Source organism: Ursus maritimus, unplaced genomic scaffold (genome assembly GCF_017311325.1).
Source record: "Ursus maritimus isolate PB19 unplaced genomic scaffold, ASM1731132v1 scaffold_7, whole genome shotgun sequence".
NCBI lineage: Eukaryota > Metazoa > Chordata > Mammalia > Carnivora > Ursidae > Ursus > Ursus maritimus.
The window spans coordinates 27258987-27284672 of NW_024426885.1; the positions used below are offsets into that span (position 1 = coordinate 27258987).

General features: G+C 49.2%; 2 protein-coding genes across 4 annotated transcripts in view; both read right to left on the reverse strand.

Moving 5' to 3' along the window:
• Nucleotides 1-36: 36 nt before the first annotated feature.
• On the reverse strand, nt 37-13645 carry SEMA4G (semaphorin 4G). Of its 2 annotated transcripts, XM_040624216.1 has the most exons (16): nt 13582-13645; nt 10210-10689; nt 9959-10107; nt 9614-9676; nt 6585-6683; nt 6356-6449; nt 6091-6204; nt 5738-5907; nt 5494-5663; nt 5054-5198; nt 4699-4921; nt 4203-4318; nt 3904-4067; nt 3677-3738; nt 1244-2300; nt 37-1114 (listed from the first exon to the last, which is right to left on the reverse strand). In XM_040624216.1, the coding sequence occupies exons 2-15, from the start codon at nt 10331-10333 to the stop codon at nt 1471-1473; spliced, it is 2523 nt and encodes an 840-aa protein (XP_040480150.1). In that variant the 5' UTR covers nt 10334-10689; nt 13582-13645; the 3' UTR covers nt 37-1114; nt 1244-1470. The 2 variants fall into 2 exon arrangements, with proteins under 2 accessions (XP_040480150.1, XP_040480149.1); XM_040624215.1 differs by lacking the exon at nt 13582-13645 and having other exon boundaries at nt 37-1110; nt 10210-12016.
• Nucleotides 13646-16273: 2628 nt separating this feature from the next.
• The window catches only part of SLF2 (SMC5-SMC6 complex localization factor 2), a 48221-nt gene continuing 38808 nt past the window's right edge, over nt 16274-25686 (reverse strand). The window contains exons 19-21 of one of the 2 annotated variants that reach the window (XR_005833214.1): nt 23782-23850; nt 21466-21642; nt 16274-16832 (exon numbers count right to left, since the gene is read on the reverse strand). Coding sequence is in view for 1 of the 2 variants with exons in the window: in XM_008707210.2 (XP_008705432.1) it covers nt 21607-21642; nt 23782-23850 (105 nt within the window). In the remaining variant the exon portion in view is untranslated. Of the gene's footprint in view, nt 16833-18302; nt 21643-23781; nt 23851-25686 lie in introns of those variants that run through there. The other variant, XM_008707210.2, reaches the window with a different exon arrangement.

The following is a 25686-nucleotide window of genomic DNA, read 5'->3' on the forward strand; positions in this document are numbered from 1 at the left end:
GGAAAGCCAGTCTAGACCAAGTGGAACACACATAGCTGTCGGGGAGAGAGGGTATTTATTAACCAACAGGAGGGGGAGGAGCTGAGCCCAGGCTCCCCACTCTGTCACATGCCTGTTCTGCCCACCTGGGTGGTGAGTGGGGGCATTCCTAAAGAAGTAGAGCCGTTCTCACAATAAATACATTCATTGTGGGGTGGAGGTGGGAGAGGTTGGGTGAAGGGCAGTAAAAATCCGTGGAGATTCCACGTTCTCAGCTACAAAAATAACAGTCATCCTCACCCAAGGGGAATGGGGGAGCTCAGTCAGGATTTGATTGTCCCATGTGGGCCTGGAGACTTCAGAGGCCCCTGGACCCTGAAAGTGCCCCGGTGAGGTAGGACAGGGATGGGAGCCAAGCATCCAAACTCCCAGCCTCTGCCCTTTGCATAGTTCCAAGAACGGGCTTCATGTGCCAGGTGAGACATCAGATCTCCTTCCCCTGCTCTGGTCTAGGGGTAGCAAATGCTTGGTCCCCAAAAGGGAGGCTGGCTCATTGCAGTGTTGGTCACCCGTCCTAGGGAAATGTCTGAGAGGACAGCTGAACGGGAGAGGGCTCTCCCTCTGAAATGTCCACGGACCAAACCCAGCAGACACAGGTCCGAGGCAGCAAAGGGAGGCTCAGAAATGCACGTGGAAATGTAAGCACATGTGTGTGAAGGGACATGCCTGGGGCTCTGTCACTCTTGAGAGTGACCAAGGGGGTGGGGAGGCTGACTCACGAGGGCTGCACATGAAGGAGGAAGAGGGGAATGACACAGTCTTACCTCCCCAGACTGGCCTGTTCCCAAGCTCTTGCCAAAGAGGTCAGCACATGAGGCTGGAACTAGGGGAGAGGACTAGATAGGATGGGACCCAAAGTCCAGGAGAGATGAAACACAAGAATGCACCAGGAGATGGGGGTGGGGGCCCTGCAGCCCAGCTGACTGACATTCATCCATGTGCACATGTGAATGTACGCAGGGCTCAGGTGGCTCTGGTGGCTGGCAGAAGTCTTGTCTGGTTTCGGGACCGTCCAGCACATAGGGCCATGCAGAGGATGGTGACATTGAGGTCATCTGGACCTGCAGAGCCCTGCCTGGGAGAAAGGAAGTGTTGGAGCAGACAGATGGGGGCAGGAGGATGGCATCCTCTCCTCCCAAGTGCTTGGGTTAAGGGAATAGGAACTGGAACTGGGTCTACAGACCAGTCCTGAGGGAGTACCCACCTCTGAGGAGCACCGGTTGGCCTGGGCTGCTCACAGATGGGTCTGTGGAGACTGAGGAGGGGGCTCTGGCTGGGCCTGATTCTGCCAGCCCTACAGGGACATCAAAAAGTTGGGGGAAGGGTCTGGAGTTGGGGGGGTGAAGGTAGAGTGGCCGTGTTGGGGAAGCAGCAGCCCAGCCCGGGGCAGACAGGCTGGCTTGGAAGAGCATTTGTCCGAGGAGGCTGGGCTCAGACAGAGCTCTCATCCAGGTGCTCCACGAGCTGCGTGTGTTTCCTCTTCTCCAGGATGCGGCTGAGCTCCTCGGCAAACGAGCAGGGCCCCGCCGGCACTCCATTGTTGCTCTGCCTCAGGAGCACGTAGCTGTTGCCATTCATCCTGCGCAGCCGGCTGGGCAGAGCCACCAGCCCGTTGGTCAGCTCAGCCGGCGGGGGTGGGGGCGGCGGAGGCGGCGGGGCCGGGGCACCCTCCCCAGGGATGATTTGGAGGCAGCCACCGTCTAGTCCCCCGGGCCCCTCCCCATCATCACCCTCATCTTCCTCTCCAGGACACTGGCCTGAAACAGTCTGCAGCTGCACAGCAGAGCCCCCTGCCCGGCCAGCCCGACCCAGAGAGTATTTCCTTCGACGCCCTCGTCTGCCTCCCTGAAGACAGGCCACGTAGAGGAGGGAGGACGCGAGGATGAGACAGAGGCCACCGAGCGCGGCAATGGCTAGCACGTAGAGCAGCCTCACGTCAGGCGCCAGCTGTGCTCCCGGCACGGCAGGGGCTTGTGGAGCTGGGGCGGGAGTGGCTGGCCTGACTGTGAGGCTGTAGGAGGCCAGCAGGGTGCGGAGGCCGTTCTCCTCGGCATAGCAGCCGTAGTTGCCACTGTGCTCAGGCTGTATGTCTGTCACCAGCAGCCCATCCACGCCCACGCGGTAGCCACGCTGCCCATCACTCAGGCCCACGCTCCCATTGAGCAGCCACAAGGCCCGCGCGAGGTTGGATGGCTGGTCACAGGGCAGGAGGACATCATCCCCTCGGAGCACAGAGCGGGTTTTCAGTGGTGGCGGTGGCCCTGGAGGGGGGTGAGAGACAGGAGGGGTCAGTGCTTGTCTGGCTCAGGGAGGGTATTGCAGAAGGCAGGCCGATGGTTCACCGTTAGTGTCCCCAGCACCAAGCACAGAATCTGGAAACACGGGACCACTGACCAAGCTCTCCTGCACCCATGCTCCCATGTCAGGCTCGCATCGGGCCTTCCCGGTTCTTTCAATTCCCGCTCTCTGCCAGTGATTTGTCATCTCTGAGCTTCACCTCTAGCGCAGAGTTCTCTCCTGATTGTCAGAGGCCTCTCAGGCATGGCACAGGAACTAAGGCCAAAGCCTCCCTCCCAAACCACACCAGGTCTTTCCCTTGAATTGTCGTCACGGTGAATGGCACCGCTAGCTACTCAGCTGCTTAAGTCAGAAAGAAACCTGGGAGTCTCCCTTGCCTCTCTCTCCCCTTCACCTTTGTATCTAACCCTCACCAAGACTGTGCTTCCAGAATCCTTCTCAGACCTGTTCACTTCTCTCCTTCCCCACCTGGGAAGCTGGCCCACTCTGGGCCCCATCTAATCCATTCTCCATGCAGCAGTGGGGAAACGTTTTAAAAACACCCTACTGATTATGCCGCTCCCCTGCCTCAACGTGGTCCCTGCCCACTTCTCCAGCCCCTTCTCAAACACACCAAGCTCATCTGCCCGCTGTTCCTTCTGCTTGGGTGTCACCCCCCTCCATGCCTGCACTGGTTCACTTGAAGAGCATGGCAGCGATGACAAGCACAAACTCCAGTCAGGCTGCTTGGGGTCAAGCTTGAATTCTGACCCTGCTACTTAATAGCTTATTAGCTTTGGGTAGTTTACTTATTCTCCCTGTACCTCAGAGAGACTGCCCCTCATGGGGATGGGGCTCGTGGCGCCCGTCTCCCAGGAACGCTGTGAGAGTAAGTGAGATGGTGTGTGTTTGGTTAGCGCCTGTCACGAGGAAGGACTCAGCACGTGTCAGCTGTGGCTATTAGCTTTGGCTCTTTAGGCATCAGGTCCGTCATCTGATTTTCCTCAGGGAGTACCCATTATCCTTCAAGCCCTTGTCATAGTTGTAAAGTATTCCCTTTGTAACAAAAACCAATGAAAATAACTATTTGTGTGGTCATTTAATTGCCTATGCGCCCCCCCCTCCTTGGCTATAAGCTCCAGAAGTGACGAAAGCTTCACATCTTGAGCCTGTCTCCTCATTTATGATTCTTTTAGGCCACAACTGTCTGTGAGGCACTCTGTGCCAAACTCTGCTGGGACGTCCTCGCCGCAAGCCCAAGACACAGCCGTTCAGACACACACATGCACAGGTAAATGACAGTAAACGTGGAGAGGACAGGCTGTGCAGCCAGGCCTACACATCCGTGAAGGTCACTTACCTGTGTCCCTGTTGCCTTCGCAGCCTCGGTTGCCTCTCTCCATGTCCTGGATCAGCGCTGTCCTGGATGCAGGAACGGGGGAACTGAGCTTTAGTTTTCCCCAGTGGCAGGTCCGTGAGGCTGTCACCAACATCCCCCACTTCCCCTACAGCTGGCAGGCCTTCCTCCTCACCTCAGGCCCTGATTCCCTGCTCACATGGGACCTTCACCCCCCTACCACCTCTCACCTGCTACCCTGGGACCTGTTGAATATGGTGCAGGCATGGGTGCTGGGGTCCCAGCCACAGTAGGGGTCCCGGGCCAGGATGCAGTCGTAGCAGGAGCGGTAGCGGGAGCAGCTAGACAGGGGTAGCTGGATGACTCCACTGGGGGCCCCCACGTAGAGGCTATGCTGGGAGCCAGAGGGGAAAGCTGGTTGGCAACCCCTCCAACTCCCACCTACAGACACACACGGCCAGTGCCCAGCCACCCACCCCTTCCCCCTATTCTGGTAAGGCCATAGTGAGGGTCATGAGTCAGAGGCTACCTGCATTGGAGAGAGGACCAGATTTTCCACAGACTGGGGCTCCTTGAACACTTGCGTCTCTTCGATAATGTGCATCCCAGAGCCCAGTACCACAGCCTTGTGGATCCAGCCATCCGCTGGGGAGGACAGAGGGTCAGAAGCCAACAATGGGATCTGGGTTTGGGTCCCCCGCAATAGCCTAGTGGGGGCAGCTCGGGAGTCATGAGATCAGGGACAGGGTCCAGCCAGGAGCAGCGCCTCAACGCGGGGGGCTCTGGGCTGGTCATGGCAGACATTATTGGGTTCAGAAGCATGAGTGATCAGGGTCCAATATCACTGTGTTTGGTGACAGGAGTCAGCAGTTACCCAGAGCCAGTGGTCATCGGGGGCCAGTTCACTGAAGAATCAACATCAATGGTCACCAGGGTTTTGTGATCAAAAGTCATCCAGGGGATTAGCGTTCAACAAGGATCAAGGACTCAGCGGCCACAGGGCTGAGGCCAGGGGTCAGAAGTACCTGTGCCCAGAAAGAGCAGGTCATAGGTGGGCCCGGCAGGCGTGGTGACAGGTGTCCCTGTGAGGTGTGTATAGCGCACACCGCGCTTGAGCAGCAGGGGCCGTCCGCGTGAGGGCACCACGGGCCGAGCCATCAGTGGGTGCAACTTCACGAAGTCCAGGACCAGGGATGGCAAATCCTGGGATGAGTTGTAGCCGCGGGTGCGCAATGAATCTGTGATGCACTGGGGTGGGGGACAGAGGTGGCGAACCTCAGAAATCTGCCTGCCCGTCCCCCACCACCCCCAAGGCTAGATCCTTCTGCCCCTCCCAGGGGTTCTGTCTACCCAGCGCCGACCCCAGGCTTGGGCACTCACTGAGCCAGGCCGGGGCTCTGGCACCCCACCCTCATAGCGGCCCCAGCGCCGGGCACCATCCTGGTATTCCATGTAGGGACCTGCGAAGACAGCCTGCACCTCGGCCAGGTCGTAGCGGCAGATGGCTGAGGCCTCTAGGGTCTTCCTAGGAAGGGACATAGGGGTGGGGGCTGAGCCACACTGCGTGGAGCCTGCCCCCCTGCCACCTGCCCAGCCTGGAGCTCGCTGTTACCCTGGCCGAGCCCAGCTCTAGGCCTCAGGGCCTCTCCTAAGGGTCAGTAAGCCACTGTGGCCTCTGGCCCCAGGCTAGCTGGGTGTACCTGAAATTCTCTCTCTGCAGCCAGCCTCCCCACAAGGGATCCTATCATATCCTCACTGACCTCTGCTCCAGCCCCCATGCTGTCCCCAGTTCCGCATCTCCCCACTGTCCCTGCACTGACCACTGTGTGGTCAGCGTGAAGGCTGCATAAAAGTGCGTGCGGGCTGAGGCATCCGCGTCCAGGCTGCAGACAGCACGGAGCATCTCATACTGCGGAATGTGGCAGATGAGACGCGCCTTTAGGAAGGAGGTCCACTTCTTCTGCAAGATCTTCTTTCCTCCCAGGTCTCCCTGGGGAGGTAGGGGCACGGGGTCAGGGTCAGGGTCAGCTTCTACACTCTTGCCCTGAACTTGGTCCTACTCACCTTGCACACACGGGCCACACGGGCCACACGGTGGCTGTTGCGGCTCTGAGCAAAGCTGTTGGGGCCCTCATCAGTGGCACGCTCCGTGAAGAAGTAGTAAACCTTGTCATCGTCACCCACTGCGCTGGCCTCGCTCTCCCGCACCAGGACAGAGTACACAAACTCAGCATCTGTGGGTTGGGCAGTTCAAGTGGGCTCTGAGACAGGCTGGGGATCCCCTCCGCCCTACCCCTCACTCAGCGACACACAGGAAGAGACAGCTTCACCTGGGAATCTAGGGATGGGATGGTCAACGGCCCAAGGGAGTAAAGATGTCCCCTGCCCCCCATCACCCTGGGCCTCATCCTCCTGACCGTTGAGCCAGTGCATCGGGGCCTCCTCGGTCCTCAGGGAGTGCGGGTGGCGGCTGCGGCGGATGTCAGGGATGCTCCGGAATTCATACCGTGTGGCTGTGTAGAGGCCGCCATCTGCAGCAGACACAGGCCAAGCATGACAGACATGTCAGAGATAACAAGGCGCATAACACACACGGGTGGCAAGTCATAGCAACAAGATTCATGTCCCACGGACAGCATGCTGGTGGATGAGGGGCTGGGGTGGGGAGGAGAGCATGTTCACCGATGATGAGGCCTGTGAAGCCACGGGCGGGGTCGTAAGGACACTTCTCCTTCCCCTCTTCGAAGCTTGTTGGCAAGGTAAAGGCCTCAGCATCCTGGGGGAACATGGGGCCAGAAGTCAGTGGTCTCGATAGGCAGGGCTTGTGGTCCAAGGTCAGACCAGCCCGGGGCCACGGACCAGGGGCCAGGAGCCTGGGACCAGCAAGCAGGGCTGGGGCAGGCATACTCACAATGGCTGCACAGAGGGGCTGGAAGGCATGAGTCCCGCAGGCATAGAAGTGGGTGGCGTTGAGCCGCTGAAGGAATCGCACGTGGTTGAAGCACTCTGTCTGTGGGGTAAGTGGGGGAGGACTGTGAGCTCCCAGCCTGCTTAGAGGCCTTTTCCATTAAGCAATCCAGCTTTGTCGTCCAGCTCTTGCCCCCACCCATGGGACGTGGTTCTTTTGGAGATCCCAGTGGGCCTGCTCACAGAATACTCCCGGGAACTCACTGTCCTTTGGCCTCCCAGGGGCATGACCCCTCTTCTTGCTTCTCTCTCACTGTTAGGATTACCTGAAACACTTTGCCAGCTTCTCCTGCATTTCCTCCAGTCCCCTGCATCCCCAGTTCTGGGGTCCCCAGGGCTCCCACCACCCTGAGATGCTTCTCTCAAATCTCCTTCTCAGCAGTGCCCCCCTGTCCTGGAGCCCCCACACGCCCTTTGGGGTGACACTACCAGATCTATCCCCAGGCTCTGGCCCTCCCTCCACCTGATAGCCCACGGACACATCAAATTCACCTCATCACAAACCAAGCTCATTCCCTCTGCCCTCACCAGCATCTTCCCTCCTAAACCTGTTCATCCGGTCTTTCCCACCTCACTTCATCCATCCATCCTATTACTCAGTCCAGATACCAGGAGTCAGCCTTGCTGCCTCCTGCTCTCTCACCCCCTCATGTTCAGTCCTTCTCCAGGATTCTTTGTCGTAAGTGTCTCTTGACATGGTCCACTTCCCCTCCACCTCCACCACCCTAGTCCATGTTACCGCTGTCGCCTCTTTCCCGGACAAATGTACAGACTGCCTGACTGTTCTCCCAAGCCTCTGCCACTCTATAAAAGCGACTTATTTATTCAGTGAATGAGGGATACATGTACGCAGTGTAAAATTCAAAAGGTACAAAGGGATATGTTGTAAACAGAGCATCTCCTTTTATCCCTGTTGTCTTCAAAGGGGACTGCTGTTACCATTGTCGGCAGTCTCCTTCCAGAAATATTCTACCAATCAGCAACCTCTGGCAACCCACTTTCCAAGGCATATTTTAAAAATGTAAACCAAATCATGTCACTGCTGTATTTAAAGAAACTTTGGTGGCTCACCAGAGTCCTGAAATGGGGTCCCACCACTCTTGTCCCTGCATAATAGGGCTCTGCCCCTTCCTCACCCCCTCCAGCCACACTGCTCTTTGCCCATTCAATGCCCTAAGCGGAGGCCCTCTTGACTTCTTTGCCTTGTTAATGATTCCTCCTCCTGCCTCTTTGTCTCATCCCATTCCCTCCCTCAGTGTATGTGTCTCTCCTCTCCACTAGCCTGCTCGGGACTCCCTCCTCTGACCCCCATGATGCTCCCAACCCCTATTGCCTTTCCTGGCTCCAGACTCACTCTATTTTAATCCATCTAGTGCTTGGGGCTGGATTAATATTCCTCTCGTAGTGTTTCCCCAAGATGTTTACTTAAAAAAAGGGGGGTGGAGGAGGAATTCTGTGGTCAAATAAGTTGGAAACCATGGCTAAAACTTGCCTTTCCAGGGGACTTTTTGGAGCCTTAAGGATGTTGCTATGCATTGTGGGACTGAGCATACAGCACTTCCCAAACTCATGTGACCATTAAACCCTTCTTTTGAAAATCAGTGTTCCTCAGAACCTGCTCTGGGGCGTGTTCTCCTAAAGCCTTGCTCCCTGAAGTGTGGCTTGGGAACCAGCAGCATCAGTTTCTTCTGGTAGCTTGTTAGAATTGCTGAATCTTCGGCCCTTTCCCAGGCTTACTGAGTTAGCATCTGCATTTATAACATACCCAGGGGCTTCCTGTGCACACTAAAGTTTGAGTCTGTGAAGTACCGAATGGTGAGGGTGTCCATTGTCACGAATAAAACCCCTCCCCCCAGCTGGGCACTCACAGTGCTCTGTGACCTGGGCTCCACTTGCCTCACCAGCCCCACTTTCCACCCATGCTGTGTGCTGTACCAGCAGGCACCTTTGATGGAGTCTCTTAGAGGTGCCTCTTTAAAGATTTATTTATTTTAGAGAGAGAGAGCATGAGCGGGTGGAGGGGCAGAGGGAGAGGGGAAGCGGACTCTCCGCTGAGCGGGAGCCCCAGGAACCAGAGGGGCCCGAGGTCAGTGGGGAGCCCGATGCAGGGCTTCATCCCACGACCCTGAGATCATGACCTGAGCGAAACCAAGAGTCCGACAATCAACCAACTGAGCCACCCAGGTGCCCCTAGAGGTGTCTCTTTAAACACAGCTATCCCAGCACCACCCCAGACCCACTGAATCAGAATCCTTGGGCCAGGGAACGTGTTTTGTCTTCCCTCCCCTTCCCTTCCCTTCCCTTCCCTTCCCTTCCCTTCCCTTCCCTTCCCTTCCCTTCCTCTTTTCTTTTTTTTTTTCTTCTTTTCTTTAAAGTAAGCTCTATGCCCAATGTGGGGCTTGAACTGAAGCCTCCAAGATCAAGAGTTGCATGCTCTACTGCCTGAGTCAGCCAGGCGCCCCTGGGGATGCGCATTCTTAAGAAGCTCTCCAGATGGATCTGTTCCATAGCCAGACAGGGGACCCCTGCAGACACCCTGTTCTTTAGCCAGAAAGAGTGGCAATTCACTACCACCCCTCCATGGTATACCGGGTACCTGAGTGATTCCTTGACCAAACCTCATTTTTTACATCGGCAAAATGGAGGATAAAACTACTTCATGGGGTTATTTTAGAATTAGGAGAGATAACAGCTAAGTCAGCAGTTACTAGAGATTACTTATTGCTCTCATGATTACTATTCGGGAGCCCAGAAGAGATTAAGATGCCACTACAGGCCAACCTGGAGGTCACCAGAGGTTTGGCTTAGAAGTGCTGCACCTGGGGCCTGCCACTCCAGCTACACTCACATGTTTGTTGTGGTTGCTGCAACTGACTGGCTGATCCATACCTCTCCATCTGTGTCCCCACCAACCCTGACGTCCCCAAATGAAGAGGAGAAGGAAAGGAGCTGGGGACAGGGCAGACCACATACCTGGTTGTTTTTCCCTTTCTGATGACATTTGCTTTGCATCTCTGGGGAGGCCTCCCAGCGGATCTGGAGACGGGGAAAGCGCATGGGCTGATGTGCTGACCCCAGTACCCTTGTCTTTCACCATTATCCATGGGACCAGGTGACAGGACCGTAGGAAACAGGGGAAACTGGGGCACAGGCCGTTTCAGGAGTGGCATTGGATGCTAAAGGAGACTTGGCTTGGGAAGGGCAGTGCTATCTGACCACAGGGCTACAGAAGGCTGGCAGGGCTTCCAGGAAATTGAGGTCCCAGGGAGCTGGATAAAGCTGGAGACCTTCTGGGTGCTCCAGGTTCTAGGGGCTAACCTCTTTGTGAGCCCCATCTCCTATGTCACGGGCATTGAGAGAGAACAGGGCACCTCGGGCTCCAACCAGCAGTCTTGCGGAGGACTCCTCCAGTAGCAGTGTTGAGTAGTTCTGGGCTTGACCCTTGAAGTGCCGGGTCCTGGAGAGCTCTGAGGAGAGTAGGAGCAGTGAGCCCAGCCCTGGGGCTGCCTCTCTACTCTCAGACCTGGCTCCTGCTGCCTTTCAAAGTAGGGGGGGGGGGGGGGTCTAACCTTCATAGGGGATGGTCATCCGCGGGGTGGCATCTAGTTCTCTGGATGGTCTCCGCAGTGAGGGTCCAGGGACTGCAGTTGCTGTGAGGAAGCCCAGGAAGAGGGGCCAGAGCCTCCCCCACATTTTCCTGGGGAGTTCCAGACCAGTAAGACCCCCAAGGGGAGCCAGGGCCAGAGTCACAGGGGATGATGGGAAGAACAGTCACGGGGGTCAAGGTCCAGAGAGGTCACTTGGAAGGTCAGGGGTCATGGGGCCAGGGAGGGTCCTGGAATCGAGGGGACATGGAATCACAGGGTTGTGTTGCCATGGAATCCCAGGTTAGAGGTCAGAGGGAGGGATGGAGCACACACAGCCTTTCTGCATCAAATACAAACTCCATGGAGGGAGGGAGTTGTAGGGTCATAGAGGGGTTGTAGGTCACTGATGGGGTCACCCTGCCCCGACAGAAGGACTAGTTCTGGTTCTCTGAGGTCCGTTTTCTAAAGAAAAAACAGGAAAAAAAGCTCTTTGATCTGTGTGTGGGTAGAAGGTAGATGGCATTATCCCCAGACTTCAGGGGTCACTGGTGGGAGGAGGCCCACAGAATCCCATGTCAGGATCAGCTCACTGTCACTCTGTCCACCTCTCTGCTCTGACAAGTTGGGCAGAACTTGCCCTCCTTACAAGACCCTAGACTCCTCCCAGACCAAACCCAAAGTAATGGCCCTCCTCTGACCAAGTTGGAAGCTAAGCTAGGCTTCCATCTCGACTGGAGCTCCATTTCAGGGAGAATGCCTTCTCCTACCAACAATGAGACCAAACTTGGGGCAGCAGCTGCCCTGGCTGCCTGCGGGGGTGCCCTATGCAAGAAGGCTTGGACAGAGACATTTAATGGGCCTTTGTTTATTTTGTCCTGTTTTCCCTTTGTTTTTTCTTTTCCCTGGCCTGAGAGCTCCCTCTGGAATTTCTCTTTAATTAGACACTTCTCCTCCTCAGCATTCCTCTCCGAGGGGGTGCACATCTGTACTCTGCCCATGCGAGTCTGTACTGCACCCTCTGGCTAGGCATCTGTGCGTGCCCCTACCTGCAAACAGGCACTCATAGACATGGGGGGGGGTTGGTATCTGGGCCCCCCTGGCTGCACGAGTGTAAAGTCTGTGCCGGAGGTTAGTGTGCAAGACCAGTTGAGACATAAGCAACATGGAAAAGGCGGATGATGAGACCCCTGAGTTCTTGGCCGCCTCCCCTGGCACATCTTGAAGACTATTCCCATACCTGGACCCTCAAGCCAACCAGCTGGGGATGGGGTGGAAGTAGGTGGCAGGCCTTCTGTGACACCCTGTAATAGGCCTGATCTCTGAGGTGGCTCTTGAAAGCTTCCTTGGCTGGGCTGGGTGTGAAGGAAGCCTGACCCACCCAATCTCATCAGACACCCACAGACAGGGCCACAGGGGCCACTGGCCTCTCCCCTCCTTTCCAGGTCAAATATTAACTATGTGGCCTTGAAGAGAGGGGAAGGACCAGGAACTGGCCAGAGGGAGAACAGAAATTTGGAGTATTTATTTAAGAGGTAAAGGTCAGCATTGTAGTGATCAGAGCCCAGAGGGGGAGAATGTAGTATGAGTGGAGAGAAGAGGGTCCTTGGACGACAGAAAGGGCATCAGCTCCTCATTTGGGGGCTGGGCAGCAGGAAGTCCCAGGCAAACTGCCCATGCCCCACCTCTACTGGAGGCACACCTGTTTACCTTTGGGGCCTCCTATTTGCTTAGTGCAGAAGCAGGGGGAGCCCTACAGCTGCGGTATCAGTCCCTAGGATTGGACAGGAGAAACACACCCCAGGTCAGAGGAACCACTCAGAGTGTGGTTCATGGCAAAAGACACATAATCCGAAAGGGGTGATGTGCATGCAATAGGTGCACACACATATGTTCACAGAAGGGCTGTGAACACGTGGCCTCACAGGAGAGTCATGCAAACATACATTCACAGGGAAGTTTGTGCATGCATATGTTCATTTAAAGGGCCTGCCAGATGTGTTCATACACACTGACAAATAAGGTTGTATTCACATGCATTCATTCAGCAGGTCACACAGCCTCAGAGATTGACAAGGAAGGTTATAAACCCACACATGTGCCTATGAAGGATTGTACACCTATTCACAGAAAGGTCCAGCACATGCACACATATGTGTAGGGACATGCACACAAACCCACCAATACAGTAGATCAGGCATGTTCATGTTCACAGAAGGGTCAAGTAAATGTGTGTTCACACAGTATTCAAACACACAATTACATGTTTGCAGAGACAAGCGCATGTACAAACAGGGGTCCAGTTCTCACTGCAGGCTTGGAGGCTGCCAGTATCCACGGAGGTGCAGAGCCAACTCTCCCTCCCTTCCTGAAGGTCCCAATTTTAAGGCCAGATTCTAAGTGTGTATGTAGTGATGTGGGGAGGTGTCTGACCTCAGATGCTCAGATGGGTTGGGCCTCTCCGCAAAGGAGGGAGGGGGTACCTAACCCAGGCGGAAGGAGGCCCCTAGCTTTAGCAAAGGAAAGATGGAATGGAACGTGTAACTTAGCGCTGCTCTACTCCGATGTATATACTGCTGTTCTAAATGTGGGAGTTGGGCAGGGGCTCTTAGCCCCCATTTAACCTGTTGGGAGGGAGGGCGGGGCTAAACGGGGGGCGGAGCTGCTGCCCTCCCTCCCCCGGTGGCCACAAGGCTTCAAGGTCTCCAGTCCACACCCCACACTCCACCCCCCAGTTCCACAGTTTGGGTTCCTCCCCAGGGCCAGCCCCCTGAACTCTGGTCACCTTCCGACTATTAGATCCTAGGGCTGAAGAAACTGAGGAGAGGAGACAACCCCTCCCCCCAAAACAGGATCGATGTTGGATTAGCAGGCTCTCGACCTTCATCCCGGATGTCCATCTGCTTAGTGTAGGCGGCATCCCCCTCTGCCCAGTAGGATGGCCGTCTCTTCTGGCCTGAGAGCCCCTCCCTCGATAGCCTCTCCGTCCACCATCCTGGACAGTCCGCGGGTCTTCGCTCTCCTCAGATCTAATCTGTCTCTACGCTGCAGCTCGAGGACAAGCTCTCCTTCGATCCCGCCGGACGCCAGGAGACGTGACCCAGATCCCAGGGAACACTGTTCGCCACGCGGGTCCCCGCCCCGCGCCGGTCCCCGACTCCGCGGTGGCGGGTCTGCGCCCAGCACGGCCCGAGGCCTGGCCCGCGCCCCTCCAGAGCCTTTATGCGGGACCGGGAGACTTGGCGGTGAGAAAGGCCTGGCCCAGCTTGGAGGTGGAATGGACGTGGGGAAGGCCAGGCCTGGCCTCCGCCCCCCGGCCCAGGCCCCGCCACCGCCCGCACTCCCTGCCTTTCTCACCTTTGCGCTCGGATCCCCGGCCATAGAGACGGCGACGCGCTGCTCCACGGCCACACAGCACAAGCTGCGGGAGGAAGGGGCCGCGGCCGGAGGCGGGGCGGGGGTGGAGGCGGAGCCGGGGGTGGGGTGGAGGCGGAGCCGGGGGTGGGGCGGGGGCTGGAAGGCGGGGCCAGGGAGGCGGGGCGGACTGGGTGGGGTGCAGGGAAGGGCGCCGCTTTCTTCTTTCGTGCCCCCCTCCCCCCCCACACACAAAATAAAGAAGGTTTGAGGCCAAGGCTTCCACCGCCTCCGGGCATCTGGCGTCCTCCGCCCCTAAGGGCCGTGGCCCCCGTATCGCCCCCTGGTGGTGGCCTCATCACGCCGTGCGCTTTCGATGGGCTTAAAGCCCACCTTCCCTTCCCTCTAGCCCTAGGACCCGTCCGACTTGCCTACTGCTGGGGACTTACAAACCTGTCCTCTGGGGGCTTAACTTTCCGACGGCCCTCTGACCTGTCCTCTAAACTGGACCTCACTTCTGCGCTCCTGCCACCCTCTTCTGCTCTCTGCCTAGGGTGCAGTGGGCCACATCAGGTGGAGGGCCAAGCGTTGGGGCAGCTCTGAACCCAGAACAGGGTCTGGATTCCCAGCTCAAGAGCCTCCAGCCGCTTGGTCCTTCAGCTTGAAGTCCGAGTGGGTCGGGCTTGGAGGGATGAAGTAATGGTCCGACCAGAAGTTCACAGAGACAATACTGTTTTTCTGGATAAATAAGCCACAATAGTTTGCACTTGTCCACTCAATCAAACCTTATAGTAACTGGGGTTTACCTCCTCAGGGACTGGGTCACTCAGATAACTGCCTTCCCTTCCAGCTCACGTGGAACATCATTCTCACTCCAGGTCTTCCAGTGAACTCTCCCCATAGGCAATCAGATATCCGGTCCCTCCAAGGCTCAATCACCTCACCTAGCAGCAATCTAGGAAGACCCCCTCAGAATCAACTCCTCAATCAGGGGAGGTCCAGGATGGTCCTCCCATGCAACCTGTGGTGCCGCAGTTTCCCAGCAACTCAGGCTATACCTTCACCTCATGGCCTGTTAAAGACCCCTCTAGGGTTTGAATCAAACCGGGCTCCTGCCATGACCTGGCCTGAGCCTCCCCCTGCCTCATGCATGACAGTACTGTAATGGGCCCAAGAGCAGGACTAAAATGATGAAGGCCGCAGGGACATAGGTAACTCACTCTTGCAAGTGCCTGGGAGTCTGAGCTCTGGAGAGGCAGAGGGTAGGAGAACAGGCAGATGCACACTGGCGTGAAGGAGGGTGAACAAGATTCAAATGGCTCTGTCATTATTGAACTAAAAGGACCCTGGGAAAGACATGTCATCTCTCTTTCCTGAATTCCCCAAAGCTTAGCTTGGCACTTCATCATATACAGTCTCGTAGTTTGGGCTGCTGTGTGACTGCAGATCGCTAGACAGCAGGGCCCACGCTACACTTCCACCTCCCCCAGCACTCTGTAAATAGGATGTGTGTGTATGTGGAGGGGGAGGTCGCTGGGGAGAAACGCTTATGTTCAAGTGTACACACACTCTTACAGAGACTATGCAGCTTCCTTTTACAAACTGTACCCTCTTTCTATCCTGAGGGATTAATAGCCCCATTTTATAGATGAGAAAACAGGCTCTAAGAGGTTAAGTAACTGGCCTTGAAATTCATTCTTGTGTTTAGAGAGAGGATATAATCAGTCCTGGAAAAGCCTGAGAAGAGGGAAACAGGGTAAACCTGAAGGGGAATTATCAAAGGCATAAATGTGCAAGTTTGTGTACAGGCATGTATTGGAGGAGTGAGGAGGTAGAAAGGAAGGGGTGTGAAAGAGAAAAGTGAGTTTAATGTGATGAGATGGGAGGGTTCCTATTGGAAATAGAAGGGAAAAGTCAGCAAATAGTTTGGGAGAGACCACAGAAAAAAATCCTTATAGATGAAGGAAGTCCATACTGGGAAGCCCAGGAAAGACATGGCTAAGAAAAATAAATCTGCAGTCCTGTGGGAAAGTGGGTTGGGGGGGTGACAGCGGAGGGAAGGCAGGAGACTGCTAGCCCCGCAGTACCAGAAAGGAGAGAGATTAGACTGCAGGGGCCCAGTGGGCTAAAGGACACAGCTCCTCTGTTCTCACAGGACTCCCAGTGCCGACTTCAGGTAGCTATATGATCTGCTAGTAGGTTTAGCATCCCACTCGCGCCTACACTCTGTGAGGCAAGCCTTTCTCCTCAACGGTGCCCTGACGGCAGACTCAGAACCTCACACATTTCAAATGAACAAAATGTGTAAATTACAATACGGAGTTCCAGCCTGGCACTTGCAAAACTGTAGCTGAGCAGTTATCTACGTATCTCTAATACAGATTCGATCACAATCCACTTCTCTCTGGTGTCCTCCCACTTGAGTCTCTGAACCGAATGAAATGATCAGATGGGATGGCAATTAATGGAACTTTCTATAGGAAGCCCCTCTGACTGACAATGCTCTTTTCTGCAAATCAAGCTGATAAAATATGAATGAGGGGAATACTGACAGTGGAAGAGACTCAAAATCAAAGCAAGAAATGAATCCTAACCTAGCCATGAGTTTGTGTCCTGGGACACAGGCAGAGCATTCTTTGAGCAGGTTTGTTACTCATCCTTAAAGTCACTACCCTGGCTGCTTCACAGGGCAGCTAGGAGAGGATCCCATATGAAACCTTCTGGTGTTATTCACAAGCACAGAACATAAAACGTGGTTTTGTTTTTGCTAGGCTCTTCTCCCCAAGTCCGCCGCTGTTCTAAGAAAATGGCTGCTGTTCTAAGCCACCTATACACCAGCGTTTGGCTCCAGGCTTCGCACAGAGCAGTTACTCACTGTATAGCAGGGATCCTAGGTGAAGGGGGTAGGTATGAACTCCTGAAACTTGAGCAGAGGTTCCCTGAGGCAAAGAACTCTGGCCTAGTCAGGTTGTCCTGCTTCCTGTTCACTGTGGCAGCATTTCTGTTCCTGCTTTGCCATCTCCACCTTTGGTTTCCCAGCACTCTCCCTTTGGGTGGCGTGATCTTTATTTGGGCCAAATATACAGCTGAGGCGCTTCTTCAGTAGGGACTGTCACCAGGGAACCAATGCTGTAGTCTCACTGTTCCACTGTGCCTCAGAAGCCTGTTTTGCCTGTTAAGTTTTCCTCCCAGCCAGTCGTCTTGGAGTCAGACCCAAAGCTGGGCCTTCTGGTTTGCCCTCTCTTGACTCCAGCCTGGGAAATGGTTAGCAAGGAAAAGGGAGTGTCAGGACATGTCGACAAATGATGAAAAGTCACCACCCCCCTCCACTTCTCAGCTTTAGCATGCTGAGTCCTAAAAAAGCCACAAACTTATATATACATATCCACATATATGTGTGTGTATATATATATATATATAATTTTTTTTTTTTTTACCAGTAGAGTCAGAGCTGGACAGAGAAGCCTCTGGAGCTGCCTGTCAGAAGGAAGAGAGCACACCCACACTACAATTTTAAGGTATGGGTTGCTTAGATGTCAGTGAACTCCCAAGTGCCTTATGTTGGCTTATTTAAGTACTCTGTACATCCAACATGGGGCTCAAACTCACGAGTAGCATGCTCCACTAACCAAGCCAGCCAGTCAGGTGCCCCTCCTTAAGTTCAATTTTAACTGTTACCTGAGAAGAGCTTCAAATTAGAGCTAAATAGTAATAGCTAGCATATATGCCAGGCACCTTACTAAGTACTTTTCATGCATTAGCTCACTTAATCCTTATAAGCTCTGAGTTAGACAATATTATGATTCTCCTCAACAGATGAAGAAACTAAGGTTCAGACAGGTTAAGTAACTTGCCAAAGATCAAACGGTTGGTATGGTCAATCTGGGATCTGAGGTCTGGACTAGGTCAAGGTCAAGGCCCTTAACTTGCACAAGGCTATGCTGCCAGCATCCCAGTACTCAAGGCAATGTCTTTGCTTTTGTCTGGCTGTTACTCCCCCACCCCTCTAACCCAGTCAGAAAAATGCTCACAAGTGGTCTTCTCCAAACCAGCCTGTCAGAAGAGGAGAAATACTGGCATGGTTCTAGAACCTCCTCTGACAACCATGCCTAGCCCTTCTATGAGCTCATAATAGTTTCTCCTGTGAGGAGTTGTCAACCTAGGTCTCCCCTCAGCTGGCATGTGCACAGCTGTATCTGCCTGGTAGGTCGGAGGTGGTCCTAAGCCCTGCCTCTGCATCATATGGTTTCCCCTTTCTTTGACCTGGGCTCTAGAAAAATGGAGCCAGGCCAAAGGGATTCCTTTCCAGTCCTGTTTAGCCAATAACAAAGTATTTTCACCTGGATACCAGAAGGTACAATTCATGAGAGCTGTCTGTGTTGTTCACCACTGAATCCTCAGAAGAATGCCTAGCATGTAGTAGGTAGGCAATAGTTGTTGAATCAACTGAGTGAATGAGGTAATGTAAGAATGAGATTACTGAATTGCTGACTGCAAATTATGCAGCAAATTATTAAGTGGGTTACGTAAAAGTGAACTGTGTACACCTACAGCTTTATGTATTCCAAAAACAGGAGACATTAAGCCAAAAAACCAGACTGAAGAATCCAAAGCAAGAGGAAAAAAGAATCCATTTAAAAACTAGGGGACGGGACAGGGAAGAAACAGGACATTCCAGATACTTAACCACCCCCCACTCCCAAACAAATATTACCAAACACATGTTCAAACTGAGAAAAAGCATTTTTAATAACACACACATACATTCATGGGACTTTAAACAAGATGTAGTAAAAAATCTTAAAAAAAAAAAAAAAAAAGGAAAGGAAAGAGAAATCTGCATTTACTTGTAAACAGCCTAAGAGCTGGTGGAGGAACTGGCTGACAGGACTGCCCGGGGAAAACAGATGCACAGGTAACGAGGTGCACCAATACTGCAAGTGAGTAAGAAATCACCACAGATCATGCTCTACGTGCCCAGCCACCACTACCCTAATCTTGCCTCCTTAGAGACAAACCAGGACAGTCTCTTCCTAATTTTCCAACTCAGTCACTTGTTACTAGGTCACCTCTTAAATTTTTTATTTTTAAATTTAAAAATTACCCTTGGTTTAAAGACTCCACGCATCATTACTGGCCAGTCCCCACCAACTATACTTGTTTGGACAGAAATAAAAATGCAAATGCTCCTGACTGAGCCTGGATGACTACACGCCTTTTTCTTTTACATTTGGGGAGATTTCATGTGAAGTCGAAAGCAAGCTATTATTTGTACTTCAAAACAAAACCAAAATGCCAACCTTCCAAAAGGTGACAAAGGCACCATTGCCATCAGAAGATAGACAGGAAATGTACAAATGCTGTTACTTTACTGCTACATAGATGCGTTTTGTGCATGGAGAGCCTCTTAACATGATATAACTAAAAGAATTATATTTTCCGATAACAAGAAAAGCAGTTTAGAAAAGGCAAACAGTTACACACAAAAGCATAAACACTTACAAGTACCTTAATTTTCAGCTTGCAATAAGGGTAATAAGTTTGACATACATATCCAGAAAATTAGACAAGGTTATTTTTGGCACAGTAATATTGCCAAACACACCACCACTCAGTGCAAGCTTTGTTTGCCAAGTCCCAAAAGTGGCCTGACATTTTCTGTGCAATGAACATTTTCTCCCCCCACTACCATCCCATTCGCTGGGCAACAACAGCAGGAGGGAGACAGAACATGGGGACTCAGAGGGAGAAGGATAATACTTGATTTGGGAGAAAAGTCAGGGGCTACTTGTGCTAAAAGAGAATCATCACAGAATTTGTATGAGAACCCAATGCAAATACTGACTGGAGTATGACCTGGAGACGGAGACATCTACCAGAGTCATATATACAAGGGCTCAAACTGATGTCTGGCCATTTGTAAAGGGACAGATGAAGTATTTTTCTCTATTGAAGAAAGACAATTAAAAATAGAGACTTTTCTTATTGGAACTGCTAAATAAAAATGTATCAAAGTGGTTTTAAATTTGATGAGCAGTTATCTGTTGAAACTGCAGTACAAAAGGGTCACTTAAAAAAAAACCTGAATAACCCACTTGTCCCCCCGTCAATGTACACGATTAGAAAATATTTACACACTGTAATTACAAGCAATATAAGCAGTATTTTATACTTTGAGATTTTGTACACTTTACACAATGCAAAATGAGAAAAATATGAACACTTATAAAATTACACACAAATAATGTATCTACAAAGTATTAAATTACAAAGAGTGAAAGCCCCCATTGTTGGGCAGATAGATGCCAGAGTTTCAAGCTTCTGTCAAATAGAACTCTTTGTATCTATCTCATTAACCATAAGTGGCATTTTCTAATAATACCCTTGAGAGGTAGTATCAAGATAATAATATTCTTACCAGTAAACTCAACACAGAATAAAACTTTTGTTGGTCTGACTCCTGGAGCCTCATTCAGTCAGGGTTCTTGGGATTGGATTTACTTAGTCTTCCCTATAAAATCTCTAACTGCTCAATGCTTGACATGGGCTCAAACATTACTTATACTATTGTAAATGATAAATTTAAGATAAAATGCTTTTTACTCCTAAGCCTCAATTTAGAGGTAGAAAGCTATTTTTCAAAAATTATTTTCTCCCCTCTCGAACCATAAACCCCAAGTCCAATTCCCTTCCTCTCCATCATCTTTCCCCCCACAACTGGAGACATCAGAATGCTCAGGAAAGCAGGGTCATCCAAGTCAACATTGAAAGAAAAAAAGTTGACATTCTCATTCAAGAAACAAACCCCTCCAAAAAGGGACACCCAGTCAACGAAAGAATTTTTCAGTTAGCTAGTAAGGGTCTATCACTACCAAAGGCTTCAAAGGGCCCTTGGGCTAAGATCAGCATGTGCACTTCTACTAACCCTTCACCATTTAAACCCAAGGATGGCTTTCCAGTGTTTAAGAATATTTTGAGCAGCTGTGGTTTTTAGTGCAACAAATTTAAAATACAAGCACACACACGCGCGTGCACACACACATACACATAGACATAGACACACACACCCACACACACATGCGTGTGCAATGTCCCAAAGAATAAACACCATCCAGGTCTCTGCCAAGCTTATATACTCATGAAAGTAAGGGTTTTGGAAACTTGTCCAGACCTTTAAGCTTCTATACTATAGAATTCTGTAATATGGCTAACCAAGGGCCAGGATTCTAAGATTTAGCCAAGATTCTAAGATTTAACCAGTATTTAAAAATATATATATACACACTTAAAGGAACCCAAAACAAACTGCATATGAATGTTTTGGCATAAAAAGAGATGCTATTGTATAGCTTAACCTCTGCCCCTTAAGGGGGATCTGACAATATACCAAATTTGTTTCTTAACTGTTTAAATGTATTTTAAAAACCTAACAGATTTATAATCCTGAAGAGTGAAGGAAAATGTATGGATTGAAACCTCCCTGTGGTTTATAGGAATTACAGAAGAGATTTATTTTTGTTATTAATCTCACTTCTAAGTTTTCTTTTTGAGTCCTAAAATAAACAAGGGGAAAATTAAACCCAACTGGAACTTGGTCTTGATTTCCATGTCCAACTAGTCAAGTTGGTCCAAACCCTTCCCTACATATTTTCTGTGATTATCCAAGTGCCATAAATACAAAACAAACAAAACAAACAAAACAAAACAAAAAACTGGCTTACAATTTAACAAAAAGAGTTAATAGGGGCAGGTTAGACATGCAACTATTTGCTGCTTCTACCCCTCCCCTCTCGTTACAGGATTCTGCTCTTTTTAAAATGTCAGTTGCCTTAAAATTAAGCAGATCATGTTTCATATCTGCTTCAGAAATGGCAATTTCTTCATTACCAGCTTCATATTAGATATTTCAAGTGGCACATTTGCAGCACATTTTCTTAGCATTCCACTGGAGTTTGTAGCATTCTACTCCTCTAGGAAAAGATCTTATTGAATTTCTCTTAGTTCATATTTTCGCTGCTTCAACTCCTGTTAAGAATCTGGTACCCAGAAGTCATGAAGCTGCCCCTAGAAAAGGGAAGGGGAAAAAAACAGGATAAAAGAAAGTTGGATTATGCATTAATCCTTATAAAACTACTAATCATCAAACAGGGTTTTGGTAAAGGAAGTAATAAAATCTTTATAATGTATATTTCTCTGAAAATTTATGGTAATTGGTTTCAGTTTTCACATTTTGTGGTCTGACAATTAAAAAAAGTACAAAATAAGTGCAAGATGTTTTCCTCACTAACACACACATGTGGAAGATCGTATTTAAGAAGATTAAAATGTTAAGCTGACTAACAGAAAAGTTTTGGTAGTAAGTTCATTTATTTTAATACCACATCAGCAAAGGTGGCCAGGCTAAAACAAGATCTATTGAGATTAGAAACGGAAATAACAACAAACCATTAGTTTAAGATTTCTCAAAGGCTGCTCTCAAAGAGCAGGCATATCTTAGGAAGGGCAATAACAGCAAGAGAGTCAAAATACAGAAGAGTTAAGATTACTTTTCCTAATTAATCTTCAGTGTTCCTGTTGCTTTGACATAAACTCTAAGCAACTTCTAGGTCCTATCTACTGAAATTATGGTTCCTGGACCAGCAGTATCAATCTGAGAACCTGTTAGAAATGCAGCATCTCTTAGGCCCCACGCCAGACCTATTGAGTCAAAATCTGCATTTCAACAAATTGATGCCTATATGCACATTAAAATTCGAGAAGCATAATTTTAGACAAGAACTTATCAGTTAGTTTGTAAAAGGCAAACTTACAGTATGGCAAATGTAATACCAGGTACTTAAACAATGCCCCTCTTAAGCAAAGTCCCCTTAGATACGATACCAAAAGCCTAACAAAAGCAAAAATAATAAATAAAACTGGACTTCATCACAGTTAAAAACTTTTGTTCTACAAATGATACCATCAAGGCAATGAAAAGACAACACACAGAATTAGAGAATATATTTGCAAATTATATACCAACAAGGGACTTGTATTTGGGGCAAATGGAGAATTTCTACAATTCAATAATAAAAAGATTAAAAAACCCAATTAAAAAATGAGCAAAGGATTTCAATAGATATTTCTCTAAAGAAGCTACATGAATAGACAGCAAGCATCTGAAAAGATGCTCAACATCATTAGTCATTGGGAAAATATGAATTAAAACCATGAGATTCTTCTACCAACCCTCTACTACAGCTATAATCAAAAACACAGATAATAACAAGTGTTAGAAAGAACGTGGAGAATTTAGAAATCTTATACATTCTGGTGGGAATGTAAAACAGTGCAGCCACTTTGGAAAACAGTCTGGCAATTCCTCAAAACATTTAATATAGAATTACCACATGACCCAGCAATTCCACTCCCAGATATACATCCAAAATATTTTCATCTGAAAACATGTTCACACTAAAACCTGTGCAGTGTTGTTCATGGAAGCATTATGTAGAACAGCCAGGAAGGAGAAGCATACTCAAATGTCCATCTGATAAGTGGATAAATAAGATATATTCATACAATGGAATATTATTTGGCAACAGAAATGACATACATGACAACATGGATTCACCTAACATTATATTACGTGATAGAAGCCAGTCATAAAAGACCACACAGTATATCATTTCACTTAAATGAAATGTGAAGAATAGGCAAATCTATATAGACAGAAAGAATAGCGGTTACCTAAAGGCTTGGAGGGAGTTGGGAATAGAAATGCAGGTGGTTGGGGAATGGGCAGTGGCTGCTAATGGGTTCTGGGATTTCTTCCTGGACTGACAGAAATGTCTTAAAGTACGTTAAAACATTTGGCAGTAATGGTTACACAACTCTGTGCATATACCAAAAACCACTTTAAATGAGTGAAATATGATAACGTGAATTTTATCTCAATAAAGCTGTTAAGGAAAATGCTCCCCATGAAATATCAACCTCCATTTGATGCAATGTGACATTTTAAAATGGGCTCAACCATCTCTGGAAATAAATTAATTATAAAGCAAATAAAAACTAAAAAACATACACAAATTATTAAACTGGAGTTTTCAGATTATCTTCAGATATCTAGAAGCAAGTGCTCTGTCATATTTTTTCAAACAGTATAAAGAAATACCATTTAGCAAAACTAAGAATAAATAAAACTGTTTAATAAAATGACACCTGAGTAGGCCGACAGTTCTGGATTATTTCCTGCCATTTTCCATGTATCCTGGCAACCAGGTCTTTCACCTTAAAAACATCAAAAAGGGAAAAAGGGATCAGATCAAAACATCCTTAACTAAAATCATTTTAATGCTTGATATAAAAGATCTGATACTTTTGACAGGCCACATCCAACAATTCAATTTAATTTTTGTCAAGAAAGAGAAAATAAACTACTTATCTTCTGGAGGGGCTTTCAAATCACAGTGATTAATAGAAGACTTTTCTTGATCACCATAATTTAAATTACTGAATGCTTAGGACTCTATTTTCCCATTAGTTACTAAAGATCATCCAGAAAAAACATTTTCCTTCCCTGCCTGCAAGACACTTACATTTTCAACTTGCTGGCTTTTGAACACCCACATAGAGAAACTGAAGCATGGGCTTTGTTATAGGGCCCAAGGCTTTGGCTGTCCTTCTCTTTCCAAATTCTATTTGAAAAACTCAAGGCCACAAAAATGGCTGTCATTTGTTTCTTTCCACATCATCAGAAGATCCAAGATTCACTGTTCTGCCTCTCTAGGTTTCTGCAAAGTACTACGAATCCTCTCTAAATACAAGGTATATTCCTAAGTTTGAAAGTTTAGTGAGTCTCTGCCTGAAACTCAAACTTTCCTACCACCCTAGAGATTCTCAATTAGCTCTCAAACATAATTGCTTCAGAAAATGTTTTAGACAAATCAGGAATTTTATAGCTGCTTTAAATTTATAAATTAAAAGGTCTACTTTTTTCCCCATTTAGAATTCAGCAGATTCAGTTTCTCCAAAATAATCACCACCTTTTCTATTACAGGTTGTGAAGAGGCAACTCCTCAGCAGACCATCCCCTGACGCAATTCCCATAGACCTCTGTCTCTCTCCACTCTAAGTAAGAGAAGCCCTGGCAACCATCAATGCAGGCCCTTGGCTTTAAGAAACAAAAACCTTGGGTGGTCCCCTTTTAGCACATCTGTCAGCAGTAGCCACTACCACCAAGTTCTACGGGCCAGTAACTCTAGTCAGTGTTCAAAAGAATGTGCTTCTTTGAAACTATGGTTTCCCTTCTAAGTCAAAGAGCTATCCCTACATATTTCTGAAAATCTGCAATCTGATACAACTTCATTAGTTGCTCATCTCTGTATTTAACTTAAATCTACTAAAACAAATACACATACTGAATCCAAATGGGCATTGTTGAAATGACTAACCTTTTACAAGCTAATTAATGTAAGATATAAAGTTACAAAGCCGTAACTTCACATTTACTGACTTATCCAAACACAAAGGCAAAAAAGAATCAGCTTGCATTACAAATGCTAAAAGATGATTTGGAATCAAAAAATCCTTAAAAGAAAAAGTTTTTTAAAAAAAGTGTTCAATGTTTTAGGAAAAACTGTTAAATCATTAACACTCAAGTTGTTTTCCTAACTCCATACTCATAGTCATCTTTTCTACTGTCTTTGAATATACTAAACTTTTAAGGAAAAAGCTTAGCAAGCTTACTGCTGAATCATTTCCATCCTAGAGCTCAGACTGGGTGATGTAGAACTCAGAAACCTGAAGAAACCTTCTTTAACACATTGTCTAATGGGATAATCAAAGAATAACAGCTAACCTATTTCTGCTCTATGAACAAAACAAGTTTTCAACCATCACACAAAATTGATTTTAATCCCTAAAATTAACTTAGGCATAAAAGTCTTAATTTGTATAATGAGAAAAGAAACTAATAAGTTTGTTCCTTCCTCCTTTAAGATTTTATTTATTTATTTGTCAGAGAGAGAGAGCACAAGCAGGGGGAGCAGCAGCCAGAGGGAGAAGCAGGATCCCTGCTGAGCAAGGAGCCCAATGTGCGACTCAATCCTAGGACCCTGGGATCAT

Excerpts from the sequence above, each read along its gene's own strand:
- SEMA4G (XM_040624216.1), bottom strand. The coding sequence starts at position 10,333 with ATGTGGGGGAGGCTCTGGCCCCTCTTCCTGGGCTTCCTCACAGCAACT. Across the intron at positions 10,108-10,209 it reads GATGACCATCCCCTATGAAG|AGCTCTCCAGGACCCGGCAC; the intron begins GTTAGACCCCCC and ends TACTCTCCTCAG. Across the intron at positions 3,739-3,903 it reads AACAGGTCCCAGGGTAGCAG|GACAGCGCTGATCCAGGACA; the intron begins GTGAGAGGTGGT and ends TCCTGCATCCAG.